The 21,008-nt window shown below is 33.4% G+C and overlaps 1 protein-coding gene across 5 annotated transcripts in view; it reads left to right on the top strand.

Annotated features, from left to right (window-relative positions):
- LOC140445735 (uncharacterized) overlaps window positions 1-21,008 on the top strand; it is a 222,420-nt gene that overhangs the window by 129,923 nt on the left and 71,489 nt on the right. For 2 of the 5 annotated variants that reach the window (XM_072538039.1, XM_072538035.1), the window contains exon 3: window positions 16,514-16,621. The exons of 2 other annotated variants lie outside the window; for them this stretch is intronic. In XM_072538039.1, coding sequence (XP_072394140.1) covers window positions 16,514-16,621 — 108 coding nt within the window. Of the gene's footprint in view, window positions 1-474; window positions 583-3,304; window positions 5,402-16,513; window positions 16,622-21,008 lie in introns of those variants that run through there. One more of the 5 variants, XM_072538038.1, reaches the window with a different exon arrangement.

Genomic DNA, 21,008 nt, shown 5'->3' with positions numbered 1-21,008 from the left:
TTCATCTTTTTTTGAAAGATTGCACAAATCTACCATGTTGTTTCTACATATACCTTAGTACAAACGACGTGGACTTGCTACGTTTTCGAGGAGTACTAGCGCTATCTATTTCCATAATCAGCCAATATGAAATGATTGTAAAGCTAAGTTAATTTCAGTCGGAGTGCAGGTAGTTTTAGATAGGTGACACACATAACGCCTGAAAAACATACTTCGCGCAAATGAATGATCAAATGATAAAGATTAAGAAACTGTATTCTCTAATAAACAACTTTTATGTATTGCTACATAATAACTATTCAAAATATAGAATAATGGAAGTCTTAATTTGAAATGTTTGCTACATTTGAGGTCAACGTTTCTTTGTTTGTAAAATGCATAGATTTTCTTAATAAAAGTTTGTCGTTTTCAAAACTTAAAGTGTACACAAACCATTGTAGTAAAATAAAAATCTATAACGTTTTTTTCTTTCAGGCTTTCTACACTATAGGCAACGCGTTTGATTATCGTGATAATCCCCAATGGTCTTACCCATGGTTAGAAAATCGTGCTCGTACAAAATATTTAAAAGGAGACCAAGAGGTAATTATAATATTTATATTTAAAATTGTAGTATGCTTATAGTACTATAACCATCTACATAGTAGTAGTAGCAATAGTAGTAGTATAGTTTAACAAGCTATCCAACAGAGTCATCTCAATTGGAAGCTATTGTTCCGAGGTGCAATTTCACGCCTCAAACAATCGCTGAGCTGAATATTAATGAGTGTCTTCTTAGCTCTTAAATACCAGTAATAGTTTTCTTAGTAAATTTCCGTTCCATCCTAAGTTCCATAAAATTGTTCAACAAGAGAACTAAATCCACAAGAGATAAAGGAACTAATAGAACAAAACACATAGAAAAGGATACGTGGATTGACTACCTAAAAACTCTAGGCAGAGGAAGAATAAACGACACCAGAACCGGAAACATCAGAAATTACCACAAATCAAGAACTTCGAAAAATTCGAAAAATACTAGAAAACCTGAAGAACAGAAAAGCCGCAGGTAAAGACGGGATACCAAACGAATTACTGAAATATTGTGGAGCAGCAATGACAGAACATTTAACAACATTAATTATTAACTTTATAAAACACAGTAAAATACCAGAAGAATAGAGAACGAGCGAACTAATTCTACTATTTAAAAAATGAGATAAAAAAACAGCCAGAGAACTACAGAGGTATAAACAACAGGGTTTTCGTAGTGGAACATCGTGTACAGATGCAATATTCGTTATAAAGCAAATTCCTGAGAAATCGCTAGAGTATAATAGACTAGCATTTATGTGTCTGATTGACCTAAAGAAAGCGTTTGACAGAGTAAGACTCAAAGATGTAATCCATCTTTTGTATAATAGAGAACTTCCCCTAAATATTATAAAAACTATCAAAGACATCTACCAAAACAACAAAGTGGAAGTCAGAACTGATGGACAACTTACACAACCTATAGAAATAGACAGCGGAATAAGATAAGGGGATTCATTGAGCCCCATGCTCTTTAAATTGATTATGGATGAAATCATCAGAAGCGTTAACAAAGGAAGAGGGTACAGAATGGGAAACAAAGAATATTGATAGCTCAAGATAAAGATAGTGTACAAAGACTGGTCCACAGAATTAACATAAGATCAAAATATGACAATTTCATCTCAGAAAATTAAAACAATAGTAGTCAGCAAAGATCATCCAGATGTAAAATAGAAATTGATCGCATCAGTATTGAACAAGTAATGGAAATAAAATACCCGAGAATTACACTGTCTAACTATGGAGACCGGACAAAGAAGTGAGAGATCAAGTACCAAAAGAATAAGATATAGTACAAAAAGCAAATAGACTTGCCTGAATAACAATACATGGCGCAACAGATACATTAACACTGAGATGAAGTCAAGAATTAATAAAGCCAGTGTAAGACCGATAATGACATATGCCTCAGAAAAAAGACCCAATACAGCCACAACGCAAAGGCTACTGGAAACGGCAGAGATGAGAGTACTAAGAAGAATTCCAGGAAATACGCTGAGAGATCGAAAGAGAAGTGAAGACGTAGAAGAAGAAAAGAAGAAAATGTAACGTACATTGTATAAATGAATGGACACAAAATAGAAAAAAAGAAAAAGGAAATAGCCACATAAGCAGAATGGACGAGACCCGTCTCGTCAAAATAGCAAGAGATAAGTCACCAATCGGCACAAGAAGTATCGGACGACCGCGCAAAAGATGGAATGACAACCTTCCATAGAGGTATTAACCCGCCAACGAACAAGCAGAATTGCTTATAAAGGGAGAGAAGAAGAAGAAGATGTTCAGATTCAGAAAGCATGCTTTATTATATTTCAAGCTTCTTTATAGCAATATTTCTGTTATCATCTATTTTTTGCATTACGTACATGTTTAATTTATTCTTAATCCATTCTTATTTTACAAAAAATTTTAAAACTATCAAAGATTTATCTTGAATATTGCCCGATAAGCTCTAAATATAAAAAAGTTACCTAACGGTAAAATTTACACTATTAGACAAAAAATAATTTATATGATATGACCATACGCTATGACCAAATTGAACGACATGATCAGAAGATCAAAAATGTGCCGGTGGAAATAAAAAATTATTGAAAAAGAGCCCTAACAAAAAACCGAGCTCTTCAGAGGCAAATCTATTAAAAAAGATCCATCAAGAAGACCATTAGCCACATTATGGACTTATCTACGCTAATAAATCTTAGCAGACAAGAGCTGAAGATAGTTACAGAGATGGTAGCTGGAATGGATTGTGAATGTAAAATTTTATACACCGCAAAACAAGTATTGAGTCAATAAAAACCTTTAAATGTTTAAATGTCTTCGATTTTTCAAGAACATGGTGCTTTTATTAAAGTTTAATGATAGGACAGGATTTGACATAAAGAACTACAAAGAGTAATTTTTAGCGTAATGTAAGAAATGAAGAGACTAAATGGGTACTGGAATTTATGGAAAAACATATAGAAATGGCCACAAATGACAAATAAAGATAATAAAATAGGAGGAACTTAAGAAATTTTTTTTAGATATTGTAATAAGAACTTAAGTTTTCTTTATTGCATTTTAAGTAAATGCGGTGCAGAAAATTTGAGGTACAGAAGCAACGAACAAAAAATAGAGTATTTTATTAGCGTAAGCTCATTAACATTTAAATTTAAAGCTTTATCTGTAGTTAGTTACGTATTATTCTTGTGTAGTGCTGGCATTAATGTGAATTTTTTTTCAGAGTGAAGAAATTATGAAGGAATTGTACCGCAGCTATCAGATACTGGCTGTGGCTTTCCAACATCTTATCGACGAGGGTGGTATTCGCGCCCAAGTATTTGAAAACGAAAAATGGCAACTGAAATTATTGTTATGCGAGATGAAGGAAGCTTTGAGGGAACGAAAATTAGAACCCTATCCTGTGAGCGAAAGCGACATGCCCGATGAATATAAAAACATGAAGGACGAGTCGCAGAGAAGTAGAAGAGACTTCATTATCTTCAACTCTTATCTAAGCATCATGGAGTGGACTATTGACTACATCAAAACCAACGGCTTTAACGTTGAGAACCAGAAAAATTAAGTCAATGCTAGTGGAAAATTGGCTCGAACTAAATTAAATTCGTGTTTAAAGAAACCGCAAGAATTTTTTTGAAATCTCAAAGTACGAGTATTATAAACGTTCCTGCAATAATCAGTATTAACAATATAATCATTTTTGTTAAACAAATAATGAAAATAGTTCTTTGTTGGAACTCGGAAATAAAAAAGACAACTCTGGTGAAACAGAAAATACAATCGTCTACACTTTAAAGTAAAATATTTTAAATATCTCTCTGTTCCTAACTACCAGAAGAAAATAACGATTATTCTTATATTATATGTGTTTTTTCGGAAGCTGATGATTCGACTAAGATTTTTGTTTTTCCAACATGTCAAGTTAATTTTTCAACAGATTAAATTATACTTTTCAATACATTGCAATATCTTTCACATTATTATGTAGATTCACGGATATGTTGCAGTTTTAAAACAACTTTAGTTGACCCTTCTGAATAGACCAAAGCACATAATTCGCTAACTCTCATATTCGGAATATTCTAAAGATATTCCTGTATACTTACATGCGTACTATCTTGCATATTTAGAATGCTAATCCGTTAGCAACTCCTTTACTTCATTTTCGATTCCAGTTCTTCGTACTTAATTTCTGAGCTTACCGAACATCACATATCAACTCGATGGTCTCTTATGTAGATGACGTCGATTGCCTGTTACTTTAACTGTTTTTTTGATTCTTGTAAACTAGTTCATACAATTATTTTACTTATGCAGGTAGTTCTATAAATAATTGAATGCTGTAATTTTACTAGTATCCCCTTTACCCGACTTTTCCTTATTTACATCTAATATATTAGTGTTGCGGAAAATTATGTTTTATATTTAAAACCATAATTTTATTAACCATATCTACAAACACAACTATTCTGTTGTCAATATGAAAAATAACTTGCCATATGGAAAAATACAAGCAAGAGTTAATTTCACGCGAGAGAAAAATACAAGATTATTAAAGATCTACTATCCTAATCGAATCTTAATCGAGTCATTGAGTAATAAACACTTTCACGTTTCATACCACAAAAATTGAATTTCTATGACTTTTGTATCCATTTATTTTTCATTGCAAGTACTCTGGACTGGATTAAGCCAATGTACCACCCTTTTTGTTATATTAAACCACAGCTGTGTAACATTTAACTCTATTTAAATCAACGCAACGTTGACAACAGAAACAAAGACCCATCGCTTTAAGCGAACAATATAAATCACTCAGTCGGCCTCTTGTACGACGTTGCCGATTATATCAAATGTCCCCAAACACAAGAGGTGTCGAATAAACAAATTGTAGAAACGTTTATAAAGTTTGAAACATTGTTGTATAACTGACTAAAGTTTACAAAAAACTTAAATGAACTTTTAGCATCAAAATGTATTTATTTGAAAATGACACATTGTTGTACTTTGCAATTCAATCTATTGAAGATTTTAAACGCAGTTGTTTGTTGTTAGTCTAAAAATTGTTCCTATTTATGTAAATATCAATCTTGTATAAAATTTTGTTTGAAAAGCTGCTGAAATTGTTAAATTGGTGGCAGCTATGGAAAATTTCCAGTTCTACAGGGACTTAATATATGGATACGACATGTTGAACTTTTATTTATTTTATTTTAAGTATTGCCTAATATCTTAATTTATTTTTACTGTAAGTTTATTTATTCTTTACTTTAAGTTGTATATATTTTATTTATTTTTGAATATAACATTTACATAACAGTTTTATTTATTTCCTATCCTTAATCCTTTGAGTAAACCCTGAAGATTTTATTAGGTCAATCTATTGAATAGATCCTTAAATGGTTTTTACGTTGTTGCCAAATCTTTATAATGTTTCAGAAATATAACGAATTTTATTATTACGAATTACGAAATTAAAAATATTTTCATGTAATATTTCGTTTCCTACCTCTACAAAACGACATATTCCCAAATTAGAACAATTTTGTATCAGTCATAGAACAAATTTAATAAATCATCCATTATTTTAATTGATTTAATTACTAAATATCTCCGAATTGTGGCTATCTCGGGAGATCATTTCGATCATTTGGTGTATCTACCTCTTGAATTGCATTACCTATCGAACACAATATTTAATCATTCGCACATCCTTTTTACACCAGTTAAACTCTATCCAATTGGCTTATTGCAAATCTTTCATTAACTGTACATATCTTCGGGATGTGCACAGCCACAGATCTATCTCCCTCCCCGTTAACAACCTTGTAAGGAAGTGTAACAAATGGAAAGTTACACTAAACTCCTCCAAAACTAAAATTATTTTATTCAGATTTCCTCGCAGTCGAGATGTATACGGGAGAAACCAGAGAGAGACCAGAGAGAGATCTTGGTGAGAGGCTCGAATTTAAATCCTCGGTGTCCTGTTTATGAGTTCATTTCACTAGAACTCTCAATTGGAACATTGGCGTCAAATATACCTAAGACAGGATAAGAATAAGAGCTAATCTCTTGGATGCACTGCCTGGCAAATTTGGAAATACCACTTCTAAATTTCTCATACACACCTACAAAACATTCATTAGACCAATTAACGAAAACAAAGCGTGTAACTATGCGTCACTAAATAATCGCCAAAGTAACCAATGAAACGTATAAATTTTTCGTCAGTATTAAAACTTACTGCTTTGTAATACCCTCACAGTAGAGGGCAGTATCCGTTCTGTTGGCAAAAGATATGTATATACTGCTCCAACAGACCTAAAGAGACTCTAAAAACTCCTTGTCGTTGCCTAGGGCACATAATTTATAAAACAAAAGTTCCATTTCCTCTAACCAGGCTTCTACACGAACTTCCTGATGAGTATCACGACATCCTAGAAGTAACTTCACTTAGAGATCGCAGACAAAATAAGCTGCAACCCTAAAAACGCTGATTTATTAGTCTTCCCTAATGTATACCTGGTGACACCAGAGGTGTTTTTTATTTATGGCTTGTGTTGGCGTCTTTATCCAAAATAAATAAATAAATAAATAACCTTTGTAGTCATCTTCAGTTTTTCCTCGTTTCATTAGAAGTTTGCCATTCTACCCACTTCGCAACCAACATTGCTCGTCCCCTCTTAGCTCCCGCAACAAAAAAAAAATAGAGTAGCAACCCCTTAAAGAGGCGAAAGCCTAAGGTAGGTTTCATAATGTTACTGGTTCAACAACTTTGTACTTAGCTAAAATATACCTACGGCTCTTGTATCAAACCTTCTCAAAGTAATAATAAGTTCTACAAAACGGGATTACTGTGTTGAAAGTTCGCTTATAGAACCCTAATTAGTGTCATTGAGACTTGTGTGTGGTAGAGACAGTCGGCGACTGGTATTCACTATCTGTTGTCGTTTGTTTTCATTTCGAATCCATTTTGTTCCCACGATTTGGGACGAAATAATATCGGGCACAGCAATGCGCTCGTACGATTCTAAGGTTATAATCCCACAGAGTAAGCCAGCTCTCTAGTCTTAGACTACACTTCTCCCCTATTCTAATGTTACACATCGGGTGCAAAAGAGCAGTAGTCACAGAACAAATCTCATCGTATGAAGAGTCCGTTGTAGTACGGCTGTGTGCTAATTTCCCATTAAGTAACCATCATGGTGTAAATGCGTATTTTATGTTTGAAAGTGTGTAATATGCAATCAACAAATCGACAATAAATAATATAGCTCCAGTCCCATTAGATGTTCATAGTTAATTTCCGGATGTTTATTTGATTATAACTGTTTCATTCCCTATTAGTAAATTTCTAGATATATAGAAGGACGTAGAGGCAGAGGACGCTCACCTATCCGATGGTCAGATCAAGTACAGAAAGCCACTGGAGAGACGTTTTCCGAGTCCATGAGAGCAGCCCAAAATCGCAAGAGATGGAGAGAATTGACAGCCCGCATTGTAGGAAATCACGATCCTCAGCAATGAGGAAACGACAAGAGAGAGAGAGATATATAGGGTCCTCTTACGAGATATAATGGCAATTGCGATGTGTTACTCCGCGATGTGTTACTCCGCGCGATATTTAGTGAGATTCACGTCGTCTTTATCTTACTTCAGACATGACACTACTTGCCTTTGATGCGTGATCATAATATTTGTTAACAAATTCCGATCTATCATTTTTTGGTGGATACTGGTTTTATAAGTATATTATCGTTTCATGTCATTAAGTATTTCACATTCACAAAGAACAGTCTGTCAGTTTCTATCTCCATTTAATATTTTTTCCACTACGGTTCATTCACTTTACGTGTGTTTTCTCAACGGTGCCTTCTCACTTGACAGTGTTCGGCCAATATTGCGAATGATTTTATTCGTATGAGTATGACCATATAAGCATTTCAGCTACGCAGGGTTCTCCATTTTATATTACGACTTCTTTTTAGCCACTTAATTTCTTATCACATCTTAGTTGTTGCTGCAGAATAGTTTTTGATCTGTAAAGGTTTCTCTCACAAAGCTCGTTTTACAATTAACTTGCAAATCACTATGGCAATTTGTATGTTTATTCCCCTGAAGTCATTTATGCCCCTGAACTCATACAAGAGTTAGAGCACAATTTGTTAATTAATTATTGAATATATTATTTCACGCTCTAGCACTTTCTCAAGATTTGATCAGTAAAGATAAAGGTTTCTCTCACAAAGCTCGTTTTGCAATTAACTTGCAAATCACTATGGTAATTTGTATGTTTATTCCCCTGAAGTCATTTATGCCCCTGAACTCATACAAGAGATGGAGCAAAATTTGATAATTAATTATTGGATATATTATTTCACGCTCTAGCACTTTCTCAAGATTTGATCAGTAAAGAGCGCTAGTGCAAGTATGTTAGTCTGGAAAATTAGTATGTGGGTCAGGCTGTAGTATTTTTATTGAATATACGTACTTGTTTTCGTTTTACCAAATCATATTTGAGTTCCACTTCGCGCATCCAAAATCCACTTTTTCATTACTCTAGCGTAGAAATCAGGCTGAATTTGGCCGGTGGTAAGGTTTATGTTGGATTTGACTACTGCTATGTGGTTTGTGGCTTACTCCATAGACCTGCGAATTAAAAAGAAAAAACGTTCTCGGTGATCACTTTCTACGTGAGATGAGCAGGCTCTAAAATCACTCGTGCAGGATGTCGTGACATGAGCTGTGTGGCACCTAGCTCAGTCCTGTTGAAACTATATGTCGTTGGTATCTATCATCCAATTCAGGCCAAAACAAGTTGGTCATCGACCTATAGCGCTCGACTTTGACGCTTATGGCCAGGAGTCGTATTTTCTAATTCATTCGAGCATATTTCGCATACGAAATTAAAATAAATTCACTCAAAATCCAGTTTTTTATATTTTCAAATACTGCGTGTACGAATTTTTTCGTATACGGCGACTCGAATGGGTCTGAACCATCCGAATTTCGATGCTAATATACGATCAAAGTAATTGTTGTCATTTCAGTTGTCAGTGGGCCAGTAGTGCACCTAGAATTTGCCTCTGGGGGGGTTTTGGTTGGTCACCGAAATTTTTTTTATGATGTTACCTCCATTTTGAGTCCTTAAAATGTGTGAGTAACAGTGTCGGAATAGGGTCCTGGGGGGGGGTTTAACCCCCAAAAGTCCCCCTGGGTGCGCCACTGCACTGGGCCCGTGTACGCAGATAACATTTCAACTAATTGTTTTTAATCGTTGTTTTATACAATATTTTTACATTGAACTTTGTTTTCAATAGCAGGTTTAAATAATTTTTAAATAGAAAGAAATATAGTTAATGCCCTTCCAGATGCGGATATATTAGCGGAACGGAGAGGTTACCATCCTTTTTTTAATCCTCTAGATTACTATTCGAATGTACAATGTTAAAAAGTGTACATATTAATAAATTCCCTCACAGTGAAGTTAATAGATTTGAATGGATCTTGTTTTTGTTCGGCCAACACTAAACCACCACATTTCATGCCTTTTTTACTCCTTTCAGCTAATTAACAAGAAACTAATTGTGTTAGATGACAATATCACCATAAAATAGGTTATGTAACATTGTCCATTATACTTTTTTTTTTGAGTTTTGGTTGTTTGAATTTGCAGTGTTGCTGGTGGAAATTCTTCTCGTATACGTATACTACTTCTGGCCAACGTCGTTCACAAAAAAATAATGATCAGTGACGCCGCCAACCAAAAGTGTACACCAAATTGTGATTGTTCCCGGATACATTGGACGCTTTTCGATCTCATTTGTATTGGTATCGTCCTAAATTCGACAATTCTGTTTGATGACGTACCCAGTCAGCCAAAACCGCATGATATCGCTGAAAATGATTTTTCGATTAAAATTAGGATCAATTTCTAATTGGTCTAGAGTCCATTCAGTGAACACACGTCGTTGCCTATGGTCGTTTACTTTCAGCTCCTGGGTTAGCTGAATCTTATATAAGTGTACAGGGATAGAATAGTTATTTGAAAAATAAACTATTTACTTACTTACTTACTTAGTCCTAAGCCTTTCTACCGTTAGATTCCACTTACACACTGTGTCTTTACTTATTCACTCCAATATTAAAAAAAAAATTGAGAATAAGCTCTATATAAGCTCAAACTTGATTGACTTATGGGGTTTCTCAAATAAATTGTTCAGCGTCACATGAAACTAAACTTATAAGGAATTAAAATGAAACAAAATACGCGTAGTACTGTAATTTATATTAAAAAGTAAAAAAAAAAAATATTATTATAATTGAAAAAAAAAAAAACCAAAAGTGAGATCAGTCATCTTCTTCAGGTATATTATTGGTCGTTATGAGCCAGTTAACCAATTCATTATAATAATCTTGGATATTTTTTTTTTCATTATAATATTCTTGGATTAATCGGAATCTTTCCACTGGGATATGCCAATGTCAGGCAATATTAATGTATTTTTTATTATTGTTAAGCTTGAAGGTATGATTGGCTAATCCGTTAATAAAAGGGTGTGCTACTACCAAGATTGAGTTCTCGTATGACTGGTGAAAATTCATGAATTGGCTTATTTTTAGTTGAATCTTCTAATTCCTTGGAATATTTTTGTCACTGGATTCCGCGGATAACATGATTTTTTTTTGTAGTACTGTGGCCACCATTTTGTAATCAATTACGTCTTCATCGTTGACCAATACCACATTAAAGCGGTTATTTTTACATGAAATTTTTATCAGCTGTCCATATTCTTCCATGGTGTATATACGGTCTACTTTTCTCATTTTTCTTTTATTCACCGCAAAATCCCTATCACAGGATAGGAAGGAATGACCCATAATAAGAAAATAATGGTTAATGGTCTTAAATTTTTAGAGTCAGTGTGGTTTTTATTTTGCGCTCCACAACCGTCAGAGAAAACATGAAGATATTTCACTAACGGCATGTTTTCTGTAAAATATCTCATTACAAATGAGCAAACTTCATTCGGCCCCGTCGTACTGTTACCCTTATGATACAGGAAAGACGTTGCTTTTCCTGTTTTATTATTGTTAATACAAAAAACTTTCACTGTTACCTGGCGAAGATAGAAAACCTCTTGCACCGAAATTTGTGGCAGTTGAAGGTTCTCCATAAAATCTATAGAAATAACCCCAGTTTCCTTGTTGGACTCTGCCATTTCTTTAACAAATTTCATTGTAGTTGAAAATTTCTTAGCTCGACGTAAATGAATCCTTGTCTCGGCGGCTGCAACTCTCTTTGCATTATCGTTCAAATGCGTACAATTTATTTTCATTGCAAGCTCCTCACACACACCTGTGTCTACCTTAGGTCTTCTAAATAATAACTTAAAATCTTCTTTAAAAACTTTTCTGTAGTATGAATACTTAACAGTGGCATATTCCGGAAATGTTTCTGTAAACATTATGTGCATAAGAGTGATATCTAGTTTCTCATTTAAATAATACTTTTCCTTGTATAGTTTTCCTAGTATAGTGAGCTAACTTTGTGGGGATATTGTTACTCCGTGAAGAAAACAGAAAGCTAATTTACTAAAGGTAATTTTTTATTAGGGGTTTATATGGAGTATACATAGCTACTATTCTATTAGGTTTTGAAGACTCACCAATTTCTTTTCTTCTACGTCGTTGCTTAACTTCAGTTGTAAAAATTGGGCTTTGTAAGTAACAATAGTACAATTACATCAACATAGAACGAGGAGTGCGTCAAGGGTGCATTTTATCCCACCTATTGTATAATGTATATGCCGAATATATAATTAGAGCTTCTCTTGAAGATCGCCCTGAATGTTCCAGAGCCAATGGAATCATCATTAACAATATAAGATATACCAATGACACCGTAGTATTAGCTGAAACAGAAGAACAACTAAAAATATTGATGAACATATTATCAGAAGAAAGTCACAGGCTGGGCTTGGACATTAACTTTTCCAAAACCAAAATTCTGGTATTCCACAAAAACCCCCATAAACAAGTTACACTTAACATACAAATAAATGGTATCACCCTTCAGAGTTCCCAAAAATTCATATACCTGGGCAGAGAACTGAATAGTCAACTAGACCACTCAAAAGAAATTAGAAGACGCATTGAAATAGCAAGATTTGGTTTCATGAATATGCGTAAAATGCTCTGTAACCCCAAGCTATCAGTCTCAATAAGATTGAAAACACTAAAGTGTTATGTGTGGTCTCTATTACTATATGGCTGTGAGGCCTGGACATTAAAACAGTATGACGTTAACAAATTAAATTCATTTGAAATGTGGATGTACCGCCGAATGCTAAGAATAAGCTGGACCAGCCTGAACTACGAATGAAGAAGTACTAAGAGCAATGAACACATGCCCTCATCTGGTCAATACTATGAAAATTAGAAAGACGTCATATCTAGGACACATATAGCACCAAAGGGAATTTGAGCACCTCCAGGTAATATTAGATTGCAAGATTGAAGGTAAAAGGGGCATAGGACAAAAGAAAAAATCTTGGCTACGAAACATCAGAGATTGGACCCACACAAAAGGAAATAAATTAATTCATCAAGCCCAGAGTAGAGAGAAATTTGTCATATTGATCGCCAACCTCAACAGAGAAGGCTTATTTCTTGCTTATCTGAATCTTATATGAATCTTGCTTATTTTTTGTGGGCAAATCGTTGTTCACTAAATCGGAAAATCTGCATTTTTTCGTCGCTACTAAACAATGAAAAGTACTTTTTCCTGCACCTAAAAATTAGGTAGATATTAACAAATTTAGATTGATCAGTCAACAAAAAATTGTTTTCAATGAAAATTTTTATTGGAAAAGAACAAATTATCAACTTACTTGCAATCTTTGGAGGAAGGGGAAGGTACTGCAGAAACATTCTTCCGCTTCCAATTGATGTATTCGTTTTCTTTGAGTCTAGCTCATTTTATTATTTCTTTTCTATATTCGTAGGGTTTTTTATTCCTTTCTTTTTCTGATTAGGTAAATTAATATCATTATGATCATTGTCGCTCTCACTCATTTTAAAATATTTTTGTCAAGATATAATACAAAGAAGAAATCCACAATATTATTACTACTGTCTTCGTATTAACTACACATTTATTTATCTACGTGCATTCACAACACAATATTGAACTTGACTGAAAATGATTAGCATTATTGGGCCAAATTATAACGACATGCGCGCGCTGCATAGCCGTTACCGTTAGTCATGGACTTATGGTGTTTCGCTGATACATCGCCAAATCATATCGCTGTAGATAGGTTACAAATGCACTGGATGAAGGTGTTTATTTACAAAAATGTGTATTTACAGTTTAAAAGTCCATTTTAGTGAAAAAACGATTTTGGTAAAATTATGACTTATGAGGTTTTTTCAAATAAATGATTCAATTATTATTTTTTTAATTTGTAATCAATTTTGTCTTATGGGAAATTTAGTTGTTAAACTTTTTTGTCGTTACAATTTTTTCCCAAAAACTATAGCTGCCGAGATACAGCAACGAAAAGGAGAAAAAACACTAATTAAAATAAATATATCGCACTAATAATACAATAGTGTCGTAACTCAAAAAAGATGATTTTTCAGAATCAACGAAAAACTCATTTATAATTTCCTATTGCAGTTAAAAAAAAAATGAATGCGTACTATGTTTCTAATTAATATTAAAGGAAGTTTCTTTGTACTCTTAGCTAAATAAAAATCTGACAATGAAGTTATTTAAAAATTTTGAGTTAACACTGTATTCTTTTAAGCAAAATGTTCGAAATGAAATATTATTTTTAGTTATGACATTATTTATGAAATATTTTGTGTTACTACAATTTGATTTACTATTTTTTTCTGCGGTTTACGTTAGTTTTTGAAATAACAACAATTTTGGGAACTAATTCTTGGTATTTGGAAACATTGGATCTAAAGAGTTTGTATTACACGTTAACAATTACCTAGAACTATTGTTTTTGATATTAATAAATAAATCAGAACTGTTTTTAATTAAGTTTATATTATAATCAAACAAATTCAGATACAGATAACAAAATACAGTATTCTTGAACATTTTGTACTTAATCTATATATTTAACAAAATAAACCTTCCAGAAAAAGAATACGAAATCTAGTGATATTTAAGTAATTTGTAGTTAATTAAAAAGACATACTAAAAAAAAAACAAATTATTTAAACTTAGTTTGAATCACTCTAAAAAAGAAACTATTACTGATTACAATTCAATACAATTTTAATGTTTAATCGGTCAAAGCCTTATAGCAAGTTTCACGATAACTACTGGGTATTACATTTTTGTCAAGTAATTCCTTTAAGTTTCTTTTCTTATTTGGAGTTAAAGGTATTTTGCTTGTGTACTCTCGTGTCAAACCATTAGCAAATAACGAAGTCTGATTTTCAGTTCAAAACTTTTTGGTAGTCTTCATCTTCGTAAGAGTTTTTATAAAAGAAAGAAAATGGATGTTCGTTTTCAACACAAAACACCTTAATGTCACGCCATTTTATTTTGTCTTTCTTCTCATTTAATGCCATATTGTTGTGGGGCATACACTGGACCAGATTTTACGATACACTTTACTTGCTTTTCTATGACGCTATGCACATGGTCACCCTCGTTTTGAGAGTGACCGCAAATCAGAAATTTATGGGTTATGATTTTGATATTCATTTTCTGTACTGCGTTCGCATATGCTATAAGGACGTATTAATTTTTTTGCTGTCCGCAACAATTACTAAAATAAAATATAAAGTCCGGTTCTCTACCAGGATTAGCCTGTATAATCTTTTCTATACATTACAGAGTACAACTCCCAATCTCATTCTATGTTTCACTGTTTGCGTCAATTTCTTGAAGTACTTGATGACTCGTAAATGGTGAAGGTATAGGTGGTGGTTGTACTTTCTCAAAGTCACTGTTTTCTATTTGGGCACCAGGTTCATTATTTGTACTCTCCAGTGACAATAACGACGGTGAAGAGATTTCCTGCTCGCAATCCTCAGTATTTGTTGCCATAGCAACAAGTAATCGCCCACGACTTAGGTATTAAACCTAAAAATGGATCAAGTAATATTATTAGATTAAGTATAAAGGTAATTGATGCAAGAATATCACAAAGAGTGTCGAAACTCTAAATTTATAAAATAAAGTTGTTGGTAAGCTTTCTTAATAACACTGCTACATATTTTAAATGAGTTATTACTATCCGGTGATCGACAAATAGATAATGATTAATAAATGTTTTACAAACAACAACAAAAATGATTTAAAGTGGCGATTCAACAATAATGTAGCATGTGAAAAATAATGAACTGAACCAATAATAGTGTCGTTAGTAAAAATATTAATTTAAAAAGTGCTGGTGTAAACCAGCAATAGTGTAATAACTAGAAAAATACCAATGTTATGGTTAGGTTTAAATCAACAAGAATGTAATAACTCGAAATATGGCTGTGAAAATTACATACCTGATTTAGCAATACTGGGGAAACTCGAAGTGATGAGCAAAGCAACACGTTCGATCCCGATCACTGTTGGTCGCAATTAAAGATAACACGATATTGTGAGGAGGGTGACGACAGTCGGTCAGTCATGAATACCGTCTTATGGCGCCATCTCTTATTCATTTATTACACTATTAAAACGACAGTTTTATTAACTTATAGGGAATTGAATTTTACGTGTGAATATAGTGTAATGTCAATTTCGAAACATTTTGAGTTGCGACACTATTGTATTATTAGTGCGATATGTAGACGTATATTAAAACATTAAAAACAGTTAAACACTAATTTTTTCTCCTCTTTTTCACAAATGGTTTGATAACAAATTTAGTCCACCCATAACTAAATTATCATTTCTAATAATATTTCAAAGCGATATAAGCAAAAAAACTAGGATCATATACGATTTGCCCAACCCAAAACAGGTACCGCCTGGTCTATAAGGTGATTCTCAAACGTTGTGTGAAATTAAATAGGAATCTTTATGACTGACATATCGTTAAGCTAAATTCTTAATGCCAAATCGAATGTAAAATATAGACAGGGAGCCTCATCGGTTACAATGTTACAGGCAATGTAATGACGATAATTTGCATGGAAATATATACAACAACAACACACAATAATAATGTTAGTAGTGTACCTATTAATCTAAAAGTTGTAAAAATAATCAGTAACGAAACTATTTATGTAATGCCATTGTTAAAGTTACAATATTATCATAAATTAAAACATCTTGTAGATCCGAAACGTATAATTATGTTAAAGAACCTCTTGCAATAAAATGCTTTATTTTAATCCTTGATATATCACCTTAGCTAATATCCAGTTAATTGTGGAAAACAATAACTTATTTTTGTTACAGGCTTTTTATACAGTAAGCAAAGGTTTTGGTCATCCCTCAGTCACAACAACGGAATATCCATGGTTAAAAAGTAGTTTTAACGTACGACTAATACAAGGAATACACACGGTAATTATTTAATATTTTAAAATTTTTTAATAATTTCGTAATGTTTGCATTTGACATCAAAGAATTATATAAAATGTATGGTCATTTCTATGGCTCGTAATTAATTTGTTTATTATCTTTTCACTAGTCATCTTTATTTTTTTATTTATTTTTTTTTTATTTTATTCTTATTTCATGAAATAAGAATGGCCCTAAATCAACTAAAAACGAATACCTAAATGTCCGGGAGAGGATAAAATTAGAGTCGAAATGTTGAAAATCGGTGGAAGAAAAATAGAATAGGTATTAAATATTTTATTTAATAAAGTAATTGATGAAGGAAAGATTCCTCAAGAATGGTACAACTCCGAAGTCATTTTACTATTCAAGAAAGGAGACAAAGCAAACATCGAGAATTTCCGACCAATATCCTTGCTCTCACATCTGTATAAATTACTAACTAAAATCATAACCAACCGCCTAACACGTAAGCTCGATTTCTATTAACCTATAGAGCAGGCTGGATTCAGAAAACATTTTAGTACCATAGACCACTTGCACACCGTAAGAACACTGATAGAAAAATGCACCGAGTATAATGTTCCAATTCATATGGCGTTCGTCGATTTCCATAAAGCATTCGATTTCATCGAATTATGGGCAGTGCTTGAATCTCTAGAAAATGCACGTATAGATTCAAGATACACTAACATAATTAAAAACATATATGAAAATGCCACCATGCAGATAAAGTTGGACGAAAGCACAAAAACTAATCCCATAAGACTACAACGGGGAGTAAGATAAGGAGACACCATCTCTCCCAAACTATTTACCCTTGCTCTAGAAGACATTTTTAAGAAACTAGAATGGGGCAATAAGGGTATCAACGTCGACGGATCATAATTAAACCACTTGCGATTCGCAGTTGACATAGTTTTAATAGCCGATAATATCCAAGAACTAAATGATATGTTACAACAATTAAATGCAGATTCAGGATCGGTAGGCTTAATAATGAACTACAGCAAAACAAAAATACTGAGCCGAGACCAGACAAATATAACAATACAAAATCATACCATAGAAAATGTTGAACATTATGTATATCTAGGTCATGTTATCAAACTAGGAAAACCAAATCAAGATGCTGAAATTAAAAGAAGAACACAACTGGCATGGGGCGCTTTCGGTAAATTAGCATATATCTTGAAAAACACCTTCATTCCTGTAAACTTAAAGAAAAAGGTGTATAACACATGCATACTACCAGTTTGTACTTACGGCTTGGAGACAGTAGCCCTTACCAAAAAATCTGCTAAAAAATTAGAAACAACGCAAAGAGCAATGGAACGAATCATGCATGGAATATCACTAAGAGACAAGATTAGAAACACCGAGATAAGACGTAGAACGAAGATTAGGGATATTGTGGAAGAAAGTGCAAAAATGAAATGGCGCTGGGCAGGTCACGTAGCCCGATATAATGACAACAGGTGGACACATAGAATTCTAGAATGGAGACCAAGGACGACAACAAGAAGCATTGGAAGACCTCAAAAAAGATGGGTAGATGACATAAGAACAGTGGCAGGCAAACATTGGATTAGATTGGCGCAAGATAGAGAAAGATGGAAGCAATTGGGAGAGACCTACATTCAGGAGTGGATGGAAAATGGTTGACAAAGAAAAAGAAGTCATCTTTATATCTGATGCTCAATATTGATCTCTAACGTTTTAATTGTATTGTTTGACATTGTTCCATCGATCATCCCTTATTGCTTTTGTTTATTTAAAAAATACAAAGTCGCATCCACCCGAAGATAATTGGCGACATTTCTGTAACATTTGTAACAATATTAAATTAAGCATTTGTAACAATCAATCATTGTAACAATTACTTCCAATTTGTAAACAATGAAGTATTCGTAACAATTAATTAATTAAATTTAAATTAATTTAAATTCAATTTAAGTTCAATTTTGTGTGACATGTTTATACATTTTAAGTAATCTAATACACTGTCCGGAACAAAATTTTTATCGATTAGTGCTTTAAGGTTATTTGGAAAATTGTAAGAATTTCTTTGATTTACATAGTTCGGACAGTATATCAAGAAGTGCTTTATACTGTCTACTGTATTGCATGTTTCGCATTTTGGAGGTTCACTATTTGAGAAGAGAAGGCGTGAGTATACCTACAGTGTCCAAGTCGTAGACATGTAATAATAATTAGAGATCTTCTACTTCTGGCAGTGGACTTCCATGAAAAAAAAAATGCCACTTTTGATGGTTCTGAGTTTAGAACTGGAATCATTCCACTCCCGATTCTACGCACTTACGCACTACAACACCTTATTTTTGAGATAAACTTTTAAATCGCTAGTGACACTCCGACACTCTGTTTCTGATGAGTCATTGGTGAAGCGTTACGCGCAGTAGTACCAGCTTGTTCATTTCCTTCTATACACATATGAGACGGTATCCACAGAAAGTAGATTCCTCTGAAATTTTCTTGAGCTTTCGGTAGTGAGGCCTTGATCATTTTCTCAATTGGGTGTTTAGGGTATACATTTTGCATACGTCTGACTGCGCTGAGAGAGTCGAAAAGGACTAGACAACAAGAGATGTAAATATTTTACATCAGGATATTGTTTACCAATTAGATGTTGGAGCATAGCAAGGCGATGGAAAAATCCATCATTATTCAATTAAAGTGGAGACTTGAATCTTAATGTTGGCTTAATTGATATGTGTCACTTTCGCAGTCCGATGCCTTATTACCAAGGTTATTAAAGATTTTTTTTCTTCTTCTTCTCATTGCGCCGTCTCCTTTCGAAGGTTGGCGATCCAAATGGCAATTGTAGTTTTGGAAACTGCTGCGTGAAAGATCTCTGCGGATGAGCGGTCGAACCATCTCCTCAGGTCTTTCAGCCACGAGTTCTGGCGTCTTCCTACTGATCTTTTGCCATGTACTTTTCCTTCCAGTATAACTTGAAGTAATTCATATTTTTCGCCTCTCAACACATGACCCAAGTATTGCATTTTCCTCTATTTTATTATTCTTAGTAATTCTTTTTGTTTACACATGCGACGAAGTACCTCAACATTAGTAACTCTGTACCCATGGAATCCTCAACATTCGTCTGTATATATACATCTCAAAGGCATCTATTCTTTTTTCTATTTCAGAATCCATTGTCCAACTTTCACAGCCATACAGTAAGACAAAAAAAACGTAACATTTGATCATTCGGATTCTAAGCTGTAGACTAAGATCTGGTCTTGTAAAAAATGTTTTCATGCTCATGAATGTTTTCCTTGCTTGTTCGATTCTTGATAGGATTTCTTTTTTTGGATTACACTGACTATTGATATTTGTTCCCAAATATTTTATGGAATTTACCTGTTCTATTATTTGACCCTTGGCATACACCTGTACGTTTATTGGTGTCTTTGAAAATACTAAAGTTTTAGTTTTGGAAACGTTTAGATGTAAACCGAACATTTCGCTGTGGTGAACTACCGCATGTATTATATTTTGTAGTTCTTGTGCGTTGCTTGCTATTAAGACGGTATTAAGCATATCTGATGTTGTCTATGCTGATTCCGTTAATCTTAATTCCGCATTGGACCTCCTCTAATGCTTCTCTGAATATCGACTCCGAATACAAATTAAAGAGTAGCAGTGATAAGACGCAACTCTGTCTTTTTTTCCTTAAGAACGTAAATTTGCGTTTTATCAATATTTCCTTTAAATTTGGGTAAACTTGGACTGATCATACCGAACAAGTCTGGTAGGCCTGTGACATATTCTTGAATGGTACTTATAGGATCTATTGATCTAGTGATATTTATTAGTAGCGTGTTAAGTTGGCCAAAGTTTAGAGCGAAAGGTGGAGACTCAGTTTCTGTGAAATTTTTAGCAGGTTTAAGTAAGAGAGATAACGTTCGTTCCGAAGTGCAAATTTTAGTTTTTTAAGCTTTTTCTTAGACTTACGGTGTTGGAAAAATGTTACTTTGTTTTAAAAATGGATCTGCTTCAAGTAAAATAATTTCATCAAAGCTACGTTTTGGTTGATTAATTATGTAACTGTCCTTATTTGATGTATCTACTTTGTTCGGTATCTCCGGGTCATTAGAGATAGACATTTATTCATATTGAGAAGGATTTGTACTATTGCAATTTTGCAAAGATATTTGTTGTCCTGGATAACTATGTTTCATTGCTTTGGTTGGGGGTTAATTGGGCTAGTGGTTTGGAGCACTGTGACACAGTATGACCTGGCTTCTTGCAGTTACAGCAAACTAAACTGTCTTGTGAGATGAATATTCTATATGGCATGTTGTCAAAAATAAGAGTAAATGACTCTGGAAGTGTTATAATGCGAGTTCTGATATATATTTGT

The sequence above is a fragment of the Diabrotica undecimpunctata genome, chromosome 7 (genome assembly GCF_040954645.1).
Source record: "Diabrotica undecimpunctata isolate CICGRU chromosome 7, icDiaUnde3, whole genome shotgun sequence".
NCBI classification, from domain to species: domain Eukaryota; kingdom Metazoa; phylum Arthropoda; class Insecta; order Coleoptera; family Chrysomelidae; genus Diabrotica; species Diabrotica undecimpunctata.
Note: the sequence above shows the minus strand (reverse complement) of the source record. Positions and strands in the feature narration are given on the sequence as shown.